The sequence below is a fragment of the Solea senegalensis genome, linkage group LG4, assembly GCF_019176455.1.
Source record: "Solea senegalensis isolate Sse05_10M linkage group LG4, IFAPA_SoseM_1, whole genome shotgun sequence".
Taxonomy (NCBI): domain Eukaryota; kingdom Metazoa; phylum Chordata; class Actinopteri; order Pleuronectiformes; family Soleidae; genus Solea; species Solea senegalensis.
This window is the reverse complement of record NC_058024.1, coordinates 12,206,669-12,225,817: the sequence shown is the minus strand read 5'-3', so window position 1 is coordinate 12,225,817 and position 19,149 is coordinate 12,206,669. Positions and strand designations below refer to the sequence as shown.

The following is a 19,149-nucleotide window of genomic DNA, read 5'->3' as shown; positions in this document are numbered from 1 at the left end:
GTTGTTCTATCCTGTCCTGTCCTGACATCTGCCACCTCTCTCAGATCTTGGAGGCTGTCACCATGCAGCACATCTTCATGAATAACTTCCAGCTGTGCAGTGAAATCAATGAGCGCGTGGTGCAACACTTTGTCCACTGCACTGAGTCTCATGGTCGTCACGTCCAGTACCTGAAGTTCCTGCAGACCATTGTGAAGGCTGAGAATAAGTTCATCAAGAAATGTCAGGACATTGTTATGGCTGAGGTCTGTGCTATGAATCTTATAAAATACTGTATTTTATACACGGGTGAATGTGATTCAATGCATTGCTGACTCAATTTCTTTGGACTGATTTCGTCACTCAGCTGGTGAACTCAGGCGAGGATGTTTTGGTTTTCTACAATGATCGCGCCTCCTTTCAGACCCTCATCCAGATGATGCGCTCGGAGCGAGACCGCATGGACGAAAACAGCCCTCTAATGTACCACATCCACCTGGTGGAACTGCTGGCTGTTTGCACTGAGGGCAAGAACGTGTACACCGAGATCAAGTGTAACTCTCTGCTGCCCCTGGATGATATTGTGCGTGTCGTCACCCATGAAGACTGCATCCCTGAAGTATGAGGAATCTGTTTCTTTTATTTGTTTTCAAGTTAAATACGTGGCAAACAATGTCATCTGTATGTGTTTAGTCACTGGCACAGATGTAGTTTTTGTTGAGATTTAAGGTCAAGGTGCAAGTTTGTAACTTCAAATGAAGCATTTACTTTGGAAGTAAATCTGATGAATCACTTTCAAGTGGACAAATAAAAAAACTGCATACAGGACATCCTGAACTCTGAGCTTTTAGCATTCAGAGTTAACATGTCTTTTATGCCACGATAACAACACACAGACAGATTTGTTTACTAATAACTTGTGATGCAGTACATTGCATCTTGCACCTATGATCAGTTATGATATTCGTTTTATGAGCGTTAAAACTGTTCTTACAATAGCGTACTCTAAAAAAGTAAAGATATATCAAAGTAAAGATATGAAGACAAAGTAAATAAGTATTTATACGCAGTTTTTGGTTACGGGTGTCTGCTTTCGAGCAGCATTATAATATGATGAGAGGAGATGACAAGGTGACAATAATGGGCCATAAGAACGTTATATACCTTGAATATCCATAGACAAAGTGTACAAGAGAAAGGAAGAGAGAGCGAGACTGGGCATTAGCTAAACTTGGCTGAAGTTCCCAGTGTTGCTTCTCTGTCCAGAAGAAAAGTATCCAAACCAACATGTCTGTCTCGTTTTTCAACAATATATACATATAATACATTTCTTATATATATCACCTTTAAGATGAAGTAGACGTGTGCTGAACAACAGTGAATGAAAATCGCATGTTGTGCAGTTTGTGTAGGTTCTCGTAGGGTCTGACCTCACAGCTAAAATGCTTTTTTGCCTCCTGTGTTCAAACACAGTCAATGTGACTTCTTCTGTTTGTTTGTTTTGCATCCAAACAGGTAAAGGTTGCCTACATCAACTTCCTTAATCACTGTTATGTGGACACCGAGGTGGAGATGAAGGAGATCTATACATCCAACCATATGTGGAAACTGTTTGAGAACTTCCTGGTGGACATCTGTAGGGTGAGCCATTACACACAGTATCTCGCCTGTGTGGTCAGTAGAAAGGCAGGGCTTTGCTCTACCATGGGTTTGGGTGATTATGCCAACACAGCATGCAGTGGACATAATGTTACCTGTCACCCACATGCAGGAAGTGTGATTCAGTGACCGTGTTTTACTGATACTGATATCGTTTCTGTCATTACCTAGGTGTGCAACAACACCAGTGACAGGAAGCATGCAGATACCATGCTCGAGCGGTACGTAACCGAGACAGTCATGAGCATCGTCACATGTTTCTTCAGCTCTCCGTTCTCTGACCAGAGCACAAGCCTGCAGGTAATCCTGGACTCTGCTGTTCAGCATTTGAAGTACACATATGACAGACAGTCGCACACATTTGAAATAGAGGAGGCCTCCTCACATGTTTGCATGAACTACACAATAATGACGTTCTTCCCTTTGCATAGATGACTTGCCACATGTATGTAAGTAGAGGTGACTCTCCCACATGTTTCCCAACACCCGTTATTTACCATCAGGTCTTGAATGTTAGAAGTGTGGGTTTACACATTTTCGTAGATTAGAACACAGACTCAGTTTGTTGCCGTATGTGTTGCACAGGATTTAGCTTGGCTGTGGTGCTGATGGTGGACTGTTGAGTTGTGGCATCACTGTATCTTTGACCTTGGCGTAGCAGTGTTCTGTTTGTCCACAGGAGTTATTGATAAATATTTACCTGTATCCTCCATAGATTACCAAATCCCTCTGTGGTGTCATGTGTCTGACTAAACATACCTTTTTTATGTGATGTGGAGTTGTTACATTTCAAAGTGCAAGGTGTTGTTACTTTAATTATGTAACCATTTGTACTATCTGCGGAATCCTTCTGCTGGTGTTTTACATGATGACATCACGACCCTCTTTCTATCGCAAAAGGCCGCCATTCTTGGAAAGATAACTGAGGTATTTATTGTCCTCTAGGACTGTGGCCAGCTGATAGATCTGCTCTGTGTTCATGGTGTTAGATATCAGCTGTACCATCTGTCACACAATGATGAGGATTGTTTTGTTGGGAGAGCACTTTATTATAAACAACTGGCCCACTGGACCTGAAGCTTTAGACCCTTCCACTAGAGGTGGTGAAGCATCCTTACAGTTGTACACTGCACAGCACTTTTGTGGTTTGGTGTTCTAACTACCGAGGGAATAAACACAAAAGTCCTTTGTTGGTCGTTAAATTCATATTCTCTTTGTCCTCCTGCTAAATGTTTTCCTTCATTGTCTGTTTTTAACTTAGTTGGGGGTTTTTTTTTTCCCCCTGTCTTACAGACTCGTCAGCCAGTATTTGTACAACTGCTTCAGGGAGTGTTCAGGGTTTACCACTGTAACTGGCTGAACCCTGTTCAGAAGGCCTCAGTGGAAGCCTGCATTAAGGTGCTCTCAGACGTGGGTAAGACGCTGGGCCACCTCTGCTATTACATTACAAAGGAGCCATTGTAACACAAGCAAAAGCATGAAATATCTTTATTCTCGCCTTTATCCAGCTAAAAGCAGAGCCATTGCAATCCCAGTTGACTTGGACAGTCAGGTGAACAACTTGTTTGTCAAGTCCAACAATGTTGTACAGAAGAGCATCCTCAACTGGAGACTATCAGCGAAGAACATGTCCAGAAGAGACTCCGGCCTGACCACCTCCAAAGACTACAGGAATATAATCGAGAGGCTGCAGGTGGGTAGCGTGAGATTCTGTATTTTTAGTTCATCTGTTGGTCAGAAACATCACAGATGAGATACACTCATTTTTCTTAGAAAATGAACATCCAGATTTATTTTTAGCAGTAGAAAAAAACCTTCTGAAACTTTTCGTGGGTGCTTCTTTGTGTTTTCTGCCATAGTGTCGATGTATGTATGAAACTGTCTGGCTTTAGATAAAAACAACTATATTAAGATGCAAAAAGAGAAGTCACGTGGGGCTGATAGGCTTGTGTGAACTGGTTTGTCAGTGGTTTGAATATACAAGACATTGGTGTGTTACTTTTAGATAATGAACAACTTGTAAATTACGAGGAAAGTTATTATTGTAAATGGTTTTTCACACAATGTCACAATGTGCGAGTATGTCATTATTAATGACTGCTTTGTGTCATTGTGACATGCTACCATCTTGTGTCTGCGCTGTTTTGTGATTGTGCCATTTATACTGCTACACATTTTACTTTATAACTTGTATGTTTACTCTCAGTAGGTTACCAAAATGTTTTCTATTTGAAAACCCTCAATGTTATATAAACTCTTCACTAAGAACAGACTCTAAACAAGTAAATAAAAAGCAACCACAGCATTTCACCTGAGTCATGTTATGGGATGTTTAGTTCTTCTTAATGGGAGCAGAATATTTGTGACACAGTTGGAACATTATGTTTCTGAAATGGATTTGTTGTGGCTATGGAGTAACACTTAAGCACAATGTGTTGTCAAAAACTTTAAAAGATACTAAATATCAGTTTCAGATCGTTATTGGTCGATATTCAAGGATGTGATGTTGGCATCGCCTTGGACACAAAATAGTGGTATTGCACTGTTCCTGGTCAGGTCCCTCCAACACACACTCCACCCCCACCAGTGCTGTTCAGTGACATAATGCTTTTGGTAAATGTAGCACAAACAGGATTCTGTAGAAGTGTTTCCAAAGTTCATTCTGGGGAAAAACTCAACTGTTACCCCCCCCCCTTCTTGTAATAATGACTCAACTTTAAGTGGAAGTCTGAAGAATCTGATTCAGTTTGTGTCACAGGAACCCTGAGGATTTGGCTTTAGTGGTGTTCATCTTTTTTTACTTAAAAGATTGCAAAAAATACTGCCTCTGATTATAGAACATTTCATTTCCAGAGAAAAATAATGCAGTTCCTAAAATGCTTTCCTTCACTTTTTCTTTATTTAGAAAGCAAGAAAAAAACTTCACATTCTCCCAGTCTCTTTTTTTCCCCACGTGTTAGTTTTTCTTCCCTTTATTGCCCGCTCACAAAAAAAGCCCAAACCATACTGTAATCATTACCAGACCAGCAGGCGTTGTGATGCAACTTCTCTTATTTTCTCACTAATCATCATGAGATGTGAGGGGCTGTGTGTGTAGAGAAGGGGAACATGTTGGTGTATCATATGCACATCCCACTATATTTTGTTTTTCTCACATAAATTCATGGAGCGGTCGCCCCGGGAATGTTTGGCTGTCATTGTGTGATTCTGCTCTTAAATGAACATCTTAAATAAACAGGAGAAAGATCCAGTCAACCACACACACACACTCTGTCTTTGAAGCCTCATTGTTGTAACTCAAGCAGAATGAGGCCTGGCATGTTCCAGCTACAATGGACATGAAGCTCCCGGTAAAATATATCATCTTGATGGGAGCATACAGTCCATCTCTCCAAAATTCCAATGTAGGCCTTTTGTGTCTGTGTCTGAGCCGTTGAATCCTCTCCAGTGCCTCTCACTTGTGGAGTACCGCAGGGTTCTATTCTGGGCTCTCTTCTCTTCACCCTGTACTTACTTACTCTTGGATAAATTTTTCGAAAACACAGTATCCCATTCCATTTTTATGCCGACAATGGTCAAATTAGGAAAATGGATATTCTGTAAAACAGCTGATTGCATTGTGCAACTAACGTTCTGCATTTTACTGATAAAAAAAAGACTGAGGTCATGTTTGGGCCTTGTGACACCTCCAAGGTTCATGTTGTTGAAATGGTCCTGTCCATCCTGGTCACGCTCAAAGAAAATCTCAGCATATTCAGCTCTGCCATCTCCAGCTCCGTCTTTTAAACTTGGAGACACCAAGTATACATACAAGTCTAGACATTCTCTTTTACTTTTGCTGCTATCCTTCCGTCAGCTCCGACACTCGCCTCCACTCACTCCACCCTGCCTGCACTCTCTTCTACACCTCTCTTTTTTGTCCACTGCTTCGGATGGTTGACACCAGGTATTTAAACTCATCCACTTTATCTACTTCTACTCACATATGCAAATCACCCATACCATGAATACTGATACTCGTTTTTTCCAAAAAGAAGAAGAGACTTGGACTCGTCTGACCACAGAACACGTTCCCACTGTCTTCCAGTCCATCTCTGATGAGTTCAGGCCCACAGAACTCAGAGATGCTTTTGTGTTAAGTTGATGAATGGCTTTATCTTTGTGTCATATAGTTTTAGGTTGCATTGCTTGATGTAGTGGCAGACTATGTGAAGTGATGTCCATCATAGCAACATGACCGCTTCTTATATAATACCACCCAAGGGTTTGAAGTTCACGCATATTCAACAGCAGTCTCTGCCCTTTCACAGTAATATGTATTTAGATGATAAAAGACCAAAAATAGTTTTCAATCTTGCACTGAGAAACATTGTTTTTGGACTACTTGTTAATTATTTTATGAGGGTTGGCACAACCCATCCTTTCTTGCAAAGGATAAACTTCTGGTGGATTACCCAATTCTTGTACTCTCACCTGTTAACAGTTAATCTGCTAATTGTGGAACCTTCCAGAACACATGTTTCAGTCTTGAAAATGGTTCCAAAGTACAATTACATTTGTCAGTGAAAACACTGAAAATCTTTGTACCGTTTGTACAGTGTCTCACATTTTTGGAAATGGGGTTTGTATTATTTTCTTCAATTACCCTTCAACATTTTTGAAAGGTTGTGTCTGTCGAATTTAAACTGCAACAGTAAATTGACGTATTTACATCTGAATAAGAACTTCAGGGAACCAGGATCAGACATCAGTCACCTGAGATGACCTTGTCCTCTTTAAAGGTCATTGACAGGGAGTCGGAGAAGCTTATGATGATAGTCTGCTGTAATGAAACTACATCTAACCTCTGGCTGCTCATTACTTTATGCTCTGCAGGACATTGTGTCAGCACTGGAGGACCGTCTGAGGCCACTGGTCCAAGCTGAGCTCTCAGTGCTGGTTGACGTCCTGCATCGCCCCGAGCTCCTCTTCCCGGAGAACACAGAAGCTCGTAAGAAGTGTGAAAGTGGAGGATTCATATCAAAGTGAGTAGAAATCACCAATCAACAAGGTTAGAGATAATCAATATAATGCAGAGTTAATGCGAGACATTTGCACAATGTCTGGGACTAATTCACACCGACAGTAAAGTGAATGATACATTTCTTGAGACAATAACTCACGTGTCATTTCCAAAGTCAATGCACGTTGCATGCCATTCATTTATCTAAAATGAACGTGACAGTGGTGCAAAACGTGCATCAGATTTATTTATTTTTTAAAGTGAAGTGCTACATTTTGCTGCCCCCACTAATCATAAAATAAGTGCTATCAGGCCAAGTAGAAAATGATTATGAAACTGTTGGTCAGAAGCCAGTATAGCCACTCATTTATATACAAGACACTTAAAAAATGCTTCCATGCCCTTGTCGTCCAAACCTCTTGTTTGACACTAAAAGGTAGTTTTATGATGGAAATTCAATGGTCGATTTATAGGAGATTATGATGTTGGTGGAGTCTTTGGACTCATGTTTCTTTTTCTCCCTCTGACCAGACTGATCAAGCACACCAAGCAGTTGCTGGAGGAGAATGAGGAGCGACTATGCATCAAAGTGCTGCAGACACTGAGGGAAATGATGACCAAAGACCGCGGCTATGGGGAGAAGGTACGCACCCACTGTGTATGCCGTTTCCCATCATCTGCTTGTAGTCATGCCCGGTAGTCGCCCACACACGACATAAAACACTCAGGATACAGAGTTGCTGTGTTCCCACTTCACACAAGATCAAAAAGCAAAACAATAAAGGCAGAGGCTGAGTTCTCTTTGTTTTCTCTCTGGAGCCTGTAAAGTACTATACTGTATTTAAGAGTTTTTTTACCTGTCATCACACACACATTGAATTCTCACCTTTTATGTTTGTCAAACTCTGGCACTTACTTCATGAAAACAGATTCTTGCATTGCTTTCTCCTACTAATACTTAGTCCAAATCAAACAAGAAAGCGGTGAATATTAACATGAACACTATAGAAACATGTGTGCCTCAGCTGCTTTACTGTACGTGAGATCTTGTGGCTAATAACACCTTCTCTTAATAATCTCTAATCAGTCGTTTTAAATCAGTTGGCCAATAAAAGGATAAACTATAGGGGTTTATATATCAGGCTGAGACAAATTCATCCCCCAACCAAACCCGAACCTAAAACTGTTTCAGAGCAACAACAAAAGGTGGGAAATACTTGATAAAAAATACATTTGTTTTTATGTATAAAAAGTGATTATATTTTATTTTCACTGAAAGCAAACCGCCTGCATTAAAGACCATCTTATGACTTATTACAATCTCTTTATACAGTATAGTATATTACATTTATACTGAAGTACAACAATAATAATAATAATAACAACAATAATAATAATAATAATCAATTCACCTGCTCCCAAATACAAGTAAACAAAAATAAATACATTTATGCTGCATATAATCCCACACTTTTATGAAGCTGTTAAAAGACAGACCACCTGTTTACATGTTAGGCATCAGAAAATCCAAAACTTTTTTGCATTGTTATTTAATTTAAATGTAACAGATTTTTTATAGTGTATGTGAAGTCAACAGACTATTTTCCAAAACTCCATTTACTCATATTGCTATGTATGCATATGTCATATGTATAATTTGATCATCTGTTCCGACCGTATGGTTTTGGTGGATCCATCGTTTTCCTAAATCCATTTTGCCTGTTGCTATGAAATTCTTTGGGAACTTTTTTGTTTTTACTCTTTTACTCATTTTACCACTACACTACAACACGTGAAGTACAGTGAATTTACTGATTGTTGCTCTATTGGCTCCATGTCTGAGATCTGAGACCCATCGAATAACTTGTGTTGTTGCATTTTTAGGTGAGGAGAAAACACTGTTAATAAATCTCACAGCTCTTTTATGCAAGAAGGCATTTGTTTATCAGTAAACACTTTGAACATTGAACTATCTGATCTGTTGATCAGTGTCAGACAGGCTTAAAGTGATAGTTCAGGTTTTTTGTGTGTGGAACCAACTGGAGACGAGGACATTCGCCCTCACATGCCTGCTGGCAGGAGCACATGGGCGAAGAGATTTTAGGTGTATCTACTGTATTTTGATGTACACCTGCTCAATCACTGCTTTATTATGAACTTACTGTTAGTCAACCTTTTCTGACTGATCACTGAAATCTGTAAACCACCTGCCCTCCTACACCAAAGTACATAGAGAAAACCAGCATTTTTTTAGCTTGTAGTTGTTGATGTACTGCTGTCTTGTTTGGCAAGTTTGTGTCACTTAGGTTAAATGTGACAAAGGATCACTGAAGTCACTAAATCAGTAAAATCCACGCCTAATAGAACCACACTTCAAAAACCTAAACTATCCCATTAAGACTGTGTGTGATTTCAATGCTGTGAAACAATGTGACATGAACGTGGGAAGGTGTTTACTACTGTTACTAATTCCTCTGGTTTCATCATGCTGTCCTTTCACCTTTTCACTGTGTGTGTGTTTTTTTTTCCTTCGCCTGCTTTAACACCTGCACTCTTTTCACCGAGCTTTTAAATCACTAATGGAGCTTCACTAACTCTGTGCCCCTATACTTCTTCTCTTGCAGCTGATTGCCTTTGATGATGAGATGGATGTGGCTGAGGTCGATCATTTTACTTACTGTTGTTGTGACGTACATCCAATTTGTCTGCAACTAACGGCATAGATGTGCTTGTGCTGCGAGTAGCGTGTATCATCACGTTGTCAGTCCATCCCTAGCTGTTGTCAGTGTCGCTCCTGAGCTAGTATGTTACGCAGTGTGCTTGTCTGTTGTGTAGATTTATGATCATACACTTTTAGGGATGTGATTAGATTTTTGAAAAACACAAATCTATTTAAAGTCTGAATTGACTTTAAGCACGCTGTTATGACGTCAGTTATCAGCTTCACCTAAAAGCCCAGAAGACACCAGCTGTCTTTGCCTGTGGCAGCATATTATGCAGTTAAGATTGCACATCACAAATCCAGTGTGACTTCTGGGCCCAGGAATTTTCATTGAGGGAGGGTGTGTTTCTTTTTCTTTTATTATTTTTTATTTATGATAATTAATTTTTTTAATAATACATATGCATTTTTTTTTTTGTGCTGTAAAAACCATTCTAAATCTTTGAACTTCATTTCCCCCCCCATGCCAACAAAGATATTTGTCCCTGTGTAGTCCCACATTTGACTTTGTGATCTTGATTTCAGATGTGAAATTACACAGATGTGAGGAGAAAATGGTGATGAGAATGTGGGTGTAGTTACGTACACTTTAGTGATGAGTGGAAGAGAAATTATTGTTCATCATATTACAAACCAAAAGCCTGAATATGGCAGATTTAAAATCAGTTCTCTCTTGGACAAATTATTTAAATATAATATACAACCAAGCAAACCAGGGCTTATTGTCAGTACTTTAACCACTTTGATATTTGAAATATATTTCTTATTCATTTACTGTTCATTTAGGTTCAATTGTATTTACATATATGAAACTGGACAGTTCTGCCAAAAATTAAGCAAAAGCACTGTAAGTCAAGTTCATAATTTATTTATACTGTGCATGCCTTACTCAAACTGGTTAATCCAATTTATAATAAATGCAGAATGTATGTAATTATATGCAAATATGTAAAGAAGAATACAATTATTTTTCTTTTCAAAGAAAAGTCATTCAATATCCATCAATTATCATGAATTATAGCAGCAGATTCTGGCACGGCATACTAATTCACACATGTTCACGTTGATTTTACATTTAAATATTATGTCCTGATGTTTGTTATTATTACTTATGCTGTAACTGTAATATGGGTAAAGTTACCACGGTTTTAGTGTTTACACATTTCTGACAAAGTGTTTGTCAAGGTTGGTGGTGAGTGCAACGGAAGTGAGCAATTACATTTCTTGGGTTTGTTGGGGAAATGGTTGGAAAGGGTCCAGGAAGCAACATTCTCTCAGTTTCTCTTTTTATATTCTCCCCCCCCTCCCCGTCACACATGCTGTCTGGTACTTTAGCAATGGAAATCCCCAGCTTCCACAAAAACAGCGCTGTTCCTGTCCAGAGACCAGAGCTTTGTTTCATCGACTCCTCCCATATATAGTATCTCAAGAATGTACTGTACTCCCTAACTCCCTTATCCCGCTGCACATGCTGCATGTCACTCATTCACACACGCACACAAACACATTAACAACAGTATGCAATGCCCTGCTACTACGTGGATTGGCCAAAACCTCAGCCTTCCTTGGCAGGAACAGCAAGATAAACTCCACTGATTGCTGTTATGTAACCCCCCTTCGGCTGCTCCCTGACCCACCACGACACCCACCCAAAGGTCTCTAGGAATGAAGGCGGCTATCAGTTCCACTGATCTGTGACCGATCCCACCATACTTCTACTTGTTGCCTGAAACATCTGTAGGCCTGATGCTGCATGGTGTACGCGAAGAGAAAGAGAGAGAGAGAGGGAGCGGGACAGAGCTCACCCATTAGCAGCGAGATTATCTCATGCTTCCAGAAATAGAAACGTGATAAAACACGGCATGTTGAGTCAGCCTCCCTCTTTGTCTGGCCTGATCGTATCATCCACTGCATGTGTTTGCGTTTCCTCAACGGCCACATCAGAGCCTCTGTTTTGCGAGAGGTTACAAAGGGTCAGATGGAGATGGAGTCTTTTGCTGGTGATGTAATACGGTTTGCGGAGGATGGGGCTGTGACTGCGTAACCCATACATGGGCTGTTATATAAGGGACGTGTTTCTATGCAGGGAGAGCGTGGTGGTCTGCATGACTGTGCATGCGAGGGTGTGTGAACGTGTCTTTCAAACTCTCCCAACCAGTTCCTGTTTGTTTAGCTTAGATTTCTAGATTATTCTTTTTTTACTTCTATACTTCTGTTTTCTCTCCCCTCTCACCTTTTACATATTTCACTTTATTAGCCATGCCTGTTTTCCCTTCTCCACTGTCACATCCAGTGTGTAACTAAACCCCTTATCCAGATGCCACCCCTCTATGAGCCTCAGATACTCCAGTTGTCTTTGTTTGTCCTCCTGTCTGCTGAAGTCGGGCTGCCGTGTTTTTCTCTGTCAACAGGGGGTGCTGCTGGTGTTTCTCAGCAGCAGGCAGGCAGCTCTGTCCCACTTCCCTCCACTAACAATGCTGCATGGTTCTTGGGCTTCCGCCAGCTCCTAGACAGCAGTTACATAACAACCAACGTTTTATTTTTTTCAACAAAAAAAAAATTCCCTCTCTGTTTTCCTGGAATCCTAAACCCTCCGCTGATGTGTGACCTTTAGTGGTAATTGGCAATAAAAGTGCAGCAGAGTTGTCCTCCAGGAGACAGTAGCCTTGGTGCACTTCGGCCCAGGCAACCCAGGACAGACAGAGGGGAGACATGGGAAAGTTGGGGTTGGAGTGGGTGTGAACTTCAGCCAACACAGCACCTGTTAGTGGTTCGTGGTCTGACCCTGTTAAAGGGCAAGAGGCCAATTTTATTTTTTCAGCAGAGGTTTCTACAAAACCGCCTTTCTAGCCTTTTCCTCTGGCGTCTTTTTTTTTTTCCAATATGAGCTGTTATTTTCCTTTACGACTTCCTGGTGAGATTAGGTGTACATGGTGCACATTGTGTCTGGCTTTTTTTTTTTTCTTGGGACGTGGATTGCATCTCTTAGTTTGTATTTTATACAGAGACAGAGTTTATCCTCTGGCAGCCCCTTGTAGAAAGCAACAGCATCTGTGGAGGAGTGTACAGGTTTCACTGATCTGTGAGATCCTTCGGCGCCAAATGTTTCTTTTAACCACAAATCTTATTGGGGTTCTTTTTATGTTTTTGCCACAAACATGACATCGTAGGAAGCATCACAAGTGCGACTGATGCAGACAATTACAGCACGTCCAGCTGATGCAACTCACACGCTAACTGTTGACAGTAATTAGGTCGTGTTTCGCTAACTGGTGGGTTTTATGTTCCACCCTCCACAACTGTTTGTTTTTGAACTGAATAAGACAACAGCGGAGACAGATGGCGACCATTGATTCAACGTGTGATGCATCACCATTTTTCAGTGGAAATCAGTGTGTTGACGTAAATGCTTTGATAGAGGGAAATTCCAATTAGTCAGCATAAACCAGCATGACTGGACCACAGGGGGAAACATACTGTATGCCCATGTTACTCTCCATTGCATGTTTTCAATTTAATGTTTTACAGTTGCTACTCTGCAAAGTGACTTTGTGTGTGTTTAGTGCATACTTGTATTTGGCACCTCTTTAGGACCTTTTCTGACAAGCACTGACACTGACTGTCAGGACCAGACGTCCTCATGGAGAACAATTTTTTGTCCTAATGAGGCAGAAACTTTTCTGAGGACCTGGTTAAGTTTAGGACTAAGATTTGATTTGTGGTTAGGTTACAGGTTAGGGTTGGGCATTAACTGACTTTAAAGGCTTTATGAATGGGAGTCGATGCAGGTCCTTTAAAAGATAGCTGCACAAACCTGTGTGTGTGTGTCGAGTGTATGTATACATATAGTTTTGTTTCTCTTAAATAACTGTAATTCAAAGTCCTCTGCTCTGCATTAGAGTTCTATTTGTTTTATTTATTAAATATAATGAAAATGTAGAGATTTCATAAGGTGATTGCCAGTTTTATTATGTAGTTATTAATCAATTCAGTTTGATCCACTTTACTCCACTTAAATAAACTTACACTCATTAGCAACATTAGGAAACCACAAAGGTTCATTTTAATGTTATTTGTGCTTTGTTTTTGGGTTTTTTATATTCACTGCCTACAGAATTGTCAAACCTGTTTTTTTAGTTCCAGTAGCTTGAGAACATGGAAATTGCCTCCAAGTCTGTACTAGCAAACAATTACTGAATTGTGAGGAAAATATGATATTTACTCTGATGGAAATTATTGTTTTTTTTTTTTTTTACCACTCTTGCATCATTTTAAATACTTTTTTTTCAGCAGCAACACATTTGTGTATGCATGTGTTTTCGGACGGATATAAAAACACAAATTCCCCTTTCATAACTGCAGTGTTGTGGAGGAGATAGGCAGCAACCCTTTGCAGCAGCAGAGTGTTTTAAAGGAACCACAGAGTACTACACACACCAAAGTGCAGTGGTGATATCGCTGATCAATAGTGCAGTGGTGAGCTTACAGCTTCTTTTTGTTGTCCTTGTTCTTGTGTGCAGAGCTTGTGCTTATTGTTTTTCTTGCTGCTGTTATTGCAGTGTAACATAAGCACTGTGTTAGACTCACGCTGTGTAAAGGTACAACATGAGTAACGGTGTGTTTTTGCTTTCTTTCTGCACCTGGCACACATATGTATGGTTTGCAGTTCTGCATGTGACTGGCAAACTGCTGAGCTGCTAAAAAGGCACATGCAGACATATACCACAGACTGGTGTAAATATAAAGTGCTGTTCAAAAGTCTGAGAACACTCACTGGAGCTAGATCTATATATAGATGAACATTGTTATACGCACATATCAGTGTACAGCTGCATTTATGATTCACGATTTTGGGTCAGAGCGGTATTTCAGGGAAGTCGCTACTTGTTGGAGAATGCAGCTTATTCCACATCCTTTAACTGTGACTAACTAACACCAGCTTTTTATTTCCACTCAGCTGGCACCTCCACCTGAGCCTGACGTCCCAGCTGAGGTGTGTTTAAGACCCATATTTCACTGCTCATGTTCCCCATTACTTTTGTGCTCAGTGTTTAATGGATCAGGTCAAAACCCATTCTCTGCCCTTTTTCCATTTTTTGAGGGCTCCCTTGTACATACCTCTGTGAATATTATGCTACATTTGCCCTTGTGCGTTTGCCAACCTCCTGTACGACCCATCCATCCTTCCTTCTCTCCTGCCCCCTGTTCATCTCTTCCTTCCACCACTTGGTTATGGAGCTCAGGTCCAATTTCCTGACTTCTTTCAGTAGGGTGGGGTGGGTGTTGATGTCATGGGTGAGGTGTTTTTCCATGTCAGATCGGTGCCTACAGTTTGTCAGTAGCTCACAGTTTTATTATGTAAGCTGGACAGTTTTTTTTTTCTCTCATTCTCATGGCTTGTGTTACTTTCCCACCACCAGCCCCCACCCCCTTCAACAGCATGTGATTCTATTATGTAAATAATTTAAACACTTTCGCTGCTGTGACTGCAAACTAATGAGGGAGTCGCCACTTGCCAGACAGTATGGGGTCTGAAATGTCCTTCTCTCAAGTCGACTGTCAAGTGAGAGCAGAATTTGGACTATTAATTAACAAATAATTGATGATTGAACTGTCAAACCAAACGTCTTTAGTTAAAGCTGCAGTGCGTAACTGTTTGGTCTTTGTGAACAGAAACAATGTAACATTATTTCCTTCATCTGAAAGCAAGGTTATCAGACCTCACTGAGGGGGTGTATGCAGCAGCAGCGCAGGGGTGGGCGGGGACGAGAAGCATTTATCCCATCCAACTGCTCAACGACCAGGTTTTTTGAGCGGCAGGATTCACTTCTTGTGGGCTCCATTTTTGTGTTTTCGTTCACCCTGTTTGCTGATGCCACCATCTTTATTAACATTAAAAAAAAAAAAATCACTTCCTGTGTGCAGCATGGGAATGTCTCCGGGCAAGATCTAAACACCATTTAGCCACTTTGCATTTCCATTTACGCATATAAGCTCTTGGTCACGGAGACCCTAGTGGACCTCTGCACACAAGCGGATGTGGAAAGTGTGACCCGCCCCTAAATGAGGATTGTGTGATCTCATTAGAGCTGTGGTTCTTAAACATTATTATACCAAGTACCACCTGAGAAAATATTAACCTCTCGAGGTAACTCCATTATCGTCAACGTTAAAATACAGTGGTAGGCCGAGTAAAGTCAGCTACAGACTTTTCACAGGAGGCAGATTTATTCCCGATAAGATCATTTGCCCTCATCATCCTCCTCTTCCTCACACATACTTCAGACACTGGTTTAGTGAAATTAGATGAAGATGGAGTGAGAGAAAGGGTGAGAGAGCTGCACACTTTGAGAACCATGACTTCAGATAATCGTCTAAATGTAACAGACATTTATTGATAAGGAAAAGTTACGCACCACAGCTTTAAGTGTGTTGGATTTTGATGATCTACAATAGTACAACAGTATCAGTCTTCCTCTGCACATACCCTTGCATGATTCAACCTCACAACCACTTCCCTTTTAACTGCATGATCTAATTTATACCCAATTTCCGGCATGCTAGTAAAGTAACTAATTTGCACTGTATTAACTCCTTATTTTTGTTTTCCAATTTCATTTTCAAATCTCCTTTTTTTTTTCTTACCTCTTTTGTTTCTTTTCTTTTTTTTGTTTGTTTGATTTTATTGCTTTCTGCTAACCCACCTCGCCTATTTAAGGAGCTTGATCCCAGCCAGCCACAGAAGCAACTGGAGGATCAAAGGAGGGTAGGTACTGAGTCCGGCCTCCATCTTACGGCTGGTCGACAAGTGACAGACTGTGGTGAAGCCTTCACAGTGACACAGCTTTCCCAGCAGATCATTCACTTTCTCACTTCCTAACCCGCCTATTGGTTATTTGATATGCAATTTGAGACTTCAGCTTTGGGTGTTCATCTCTTCTTTGACAAACTGTGACTTATGCTGGGAGCATATACAGTACAGTATGTCACTGTGTGTCACCGATTTACACCAAACTGAAACAGGGCAATGCTGATGTCAGCATACTGTATGTTGTGGTGGGCGAGAGAGCACAGTTTCGACTTTGACTATGACCACAGGGAAAAGGTTGAACAAGGTCTTCCACACTGAGCAGCTGATATTTATAAAGGCTTTATAAAGAGATTTGGTTTTATTTGTATTTCTACAAAACAGTTGCAGTAGGCAGGATTGCAAGAGAAACAGTTGATGCTCATCCCAGTGTTGTATAAAAACTTGACTATCGCCGCTTGCCACCTTGAGCTCCGCTTATTATTCCATCGCTGATATTCTTTGCCAAAACCCAGTTGTTGACAATCCTGGAATAGCATCCTTCCCACCCAAAGGACATGTACGCACAGCTGCTTAGTAGATCAGCCAATAGGAGCATTGTGTCTCTCTCTTAACTTCTCCAGGAAACTTTGATTAATTTATTCATTGATTCAGTAAGTATGCATATGAGTTTGATGATTGATTTGAGGTTGAACAACTATATAAGCATATGGCACTCTGAAAGAAATCTACTGAGAGCTGTTTTTGCAATGCAAAGATCAATTAAATTAAATGTAAAAAATATTAGCAATATTAAAAAAACAGACTTAAAAATTGAGGTGGGGTAGAGTACCTGGAGAAAAAGGCCTTCCTTAAAACCTGGGTCTTTTTGCTGCAAGGCAACAGCGGTAGGCACTACTCCGCCATGTGGCCCTTGAACCTGTACAGTATTATCTGTATTTCCTACCCATTATAGACGTTCTTGGGTGCCCCCTGTTGGCTTGGAGCCCTGAGCGGCTGCTTAGTTTGCTTTTGCGTCTAGTGTAGAAGTCGATAGCTCTCTCTCAGATCATTTGATTTACATTCTACTTAAAGGATACTATGGAATTTGTGTTCAATAACGCCCAAGAATATGTTGCCTACCCCAGCTTTAATCACTAAATAAAGGATTAAGCATCCAGAAATATGAAAGGAAAAGCTCTCGGGTGTAATGATGAGAAGAAATTGTAGATGGTCAAGAAAACAAAACATATTTTTAAACCATTGTCCTTTTCAATCATCACAGCATAATATTGCATATACCCACTGATGTGAGACTTGCATTAGTGTGTCCCAATGTAGCGATCTTATGTGCTACATTAGCACAGTTATGCTGTCTGGGTTCCAGTGACATGGCATGGCAGTAACTTGACTTTATTCTCCTAACATTCTTATTTTTTTCCCCCTCCACTGATAGGGAGAAGCTCTGCGGCAGATCTTGGTTAATCGATACTATGGGAATGTCAAACCTGGCCAGAGGAGAGACAGTCTCCAAGCTTTCAGCAACGGTCCAGTCGCTTCTGGGGCGCAAGGAAAATCTCCCACAGGTGTGTGTGTGTAACAGTGTTTGTATAGCATGCTCATAAAGATAAGATTTTATGACTGCAATATGATTTACTGTGAGAAACTGGGTCAGTGATCCATCAGGTTTGGAGTATCATACAAAAATGGAATCAAGCATATAATATATAATATAATAGAAAATAGATCATAAAGTAGTTACCACACCGCTCACACATCATATTAATGTAAACTGGACACTCTCTGATTTATATTATATATATCAATTTATTTATTTTTTACAAATTTGTTATTTGCTTGAATGCTAGATTGATACACAATATAGACACTGATAATGTCGATAATGCATTCCCTCGTGGCAGAAATTTGAAGTTAAAAATTAAAAATAATCTCAAATCTCACAGAATGTTTTCTCAGAACATACCTAACTGTCATGCCGGAAATGTGTGTGATGTTACACAGATCACAAATAGCCGCAGCAGTTTCCGTTGTGCCTCAGTAAACGCATCGCAGCTTTCCACCTGGACCACACACATGTTTGTGTACACCAGCATGCCATCTGTGCACAAGTTCCATAAGTTCATGGCAACACGTTTACAGATAACAAAGACCAGCTAATTTAAAATGTCCCTCCAGTCATCCAAACTCAACTGAGACCGACATTCACAAATTGAATACAGAGTTCACAAATGACATTTATTTATTCCAGTGACACGCTCTCGTCTTGTCTCTCATCAGAGAGATGACTCATCTTTCATCTCTAGCTTCGGTGGCGATAAAGAGAGAGAGAAAGAAAGATGGAAAGAGAGAAAAGTAAGAGATCTTATTCACAGCCATGGCCTTGTACTCCCTTTAAGACTTTGGACCTTGGCTGTGGCTACTGAGCACACAGACTCTCTCCTCAGCAATAACGTAGGTCGTGCTGTTGCCAGGCGACCAGAGAGCCAAGCTCTGCCCAGAATGGGATTTGTTGTTGATTCAGTGACTCGCCCCATCAGAGATGGCTCTGATGGGTGCTGTTATTTCATCACGGCTTCCCTGGCTGGCTGTGGCAGCAGCATTTAAAGCATATTAATATTAGCACAAGTATTTAAATGACACATAATAAATCATATTATAATTACTTGCCATGGATAAATGTATAAAAATACACAGGTTGTTTGAAGTGTTGGGTGTAGCTACTGGTACTTCCCCATGAACCAGCTTGAAACATGGACACTCGCCCTCGCTGTGAACATGGCTGCCAGCAAGGACACGGAGGAAAATAAGTTTTAGCTCACCCAATAAAATCTCCACCTGCTTCTTAAGTCTATGATGTCTTAAGAACGTGTTTGCTGCTTTATCTCACCATTTGGCAGCCTTTGTTGCCCGGAAACAGACGTTTGTAAAATGCTCACTCTCTCACACCAAAGTCTATTGAGAAAATCAGTGTTTTTAGTT

At 40.6% G+C, this 19,149-nt stretch overlaps 1 protein-coding gene across 5 annotated transcripts in view; it reads left to right on the top strand.

The window, feature by feature from the left end:
* itpr1b (inositol 1,4,5-trisphosphate receptor, type 1b) overlaps positions 1-19,149 on the top strand; it is a 100,019-nt gene that overhangs the window by 35,850 nt on the left and 45,020 nt on the right. For 4 of the 5 annotated variants that reach the window (XM_044023604.1, XM_044023602.1, XM_044023603.1 and 1 more), the window contains 9 exons: positions 45-245; positions 347-598; positions 1,495-1,620; positions 1,810-1,938; positions 2,932-3,052; positions 3,147-3,331; positions 6,514-6,662; positions 7,172-7,283; positions 17,606-17,735. In XM_044023604.1, coding sequence (XP_043879539.1) covers positions 45-245; positions 347-598; positions 1,495-1,620; positions 1,810-1,938; positions 2,932-3,052; positions 3,147-3,331; positions 6,514-6,662; positions 7,172-7,283; positions 17,606-17,735 — 1,405 coding nt within the window. Of the gene's footprint in view, positions 1-44; positions 246-346; positions 599-1,494; positions 1,621-1,809; positions 1,939-2,069; positions 2,088-2,538; positions 2,566-2,931; positions 3,053-3,146; positions 3,332-6,513; positions 6,663-7,171; positions 7,284-9,264; positions 9,301-14,319; positions 14,356-16,080; positions 16,129-17,605; positions 17,736-19,149 lie in introns of all 5 variants that reach the window. The other variant, XM_044023600.1, reaches the window with a different exon arrangement.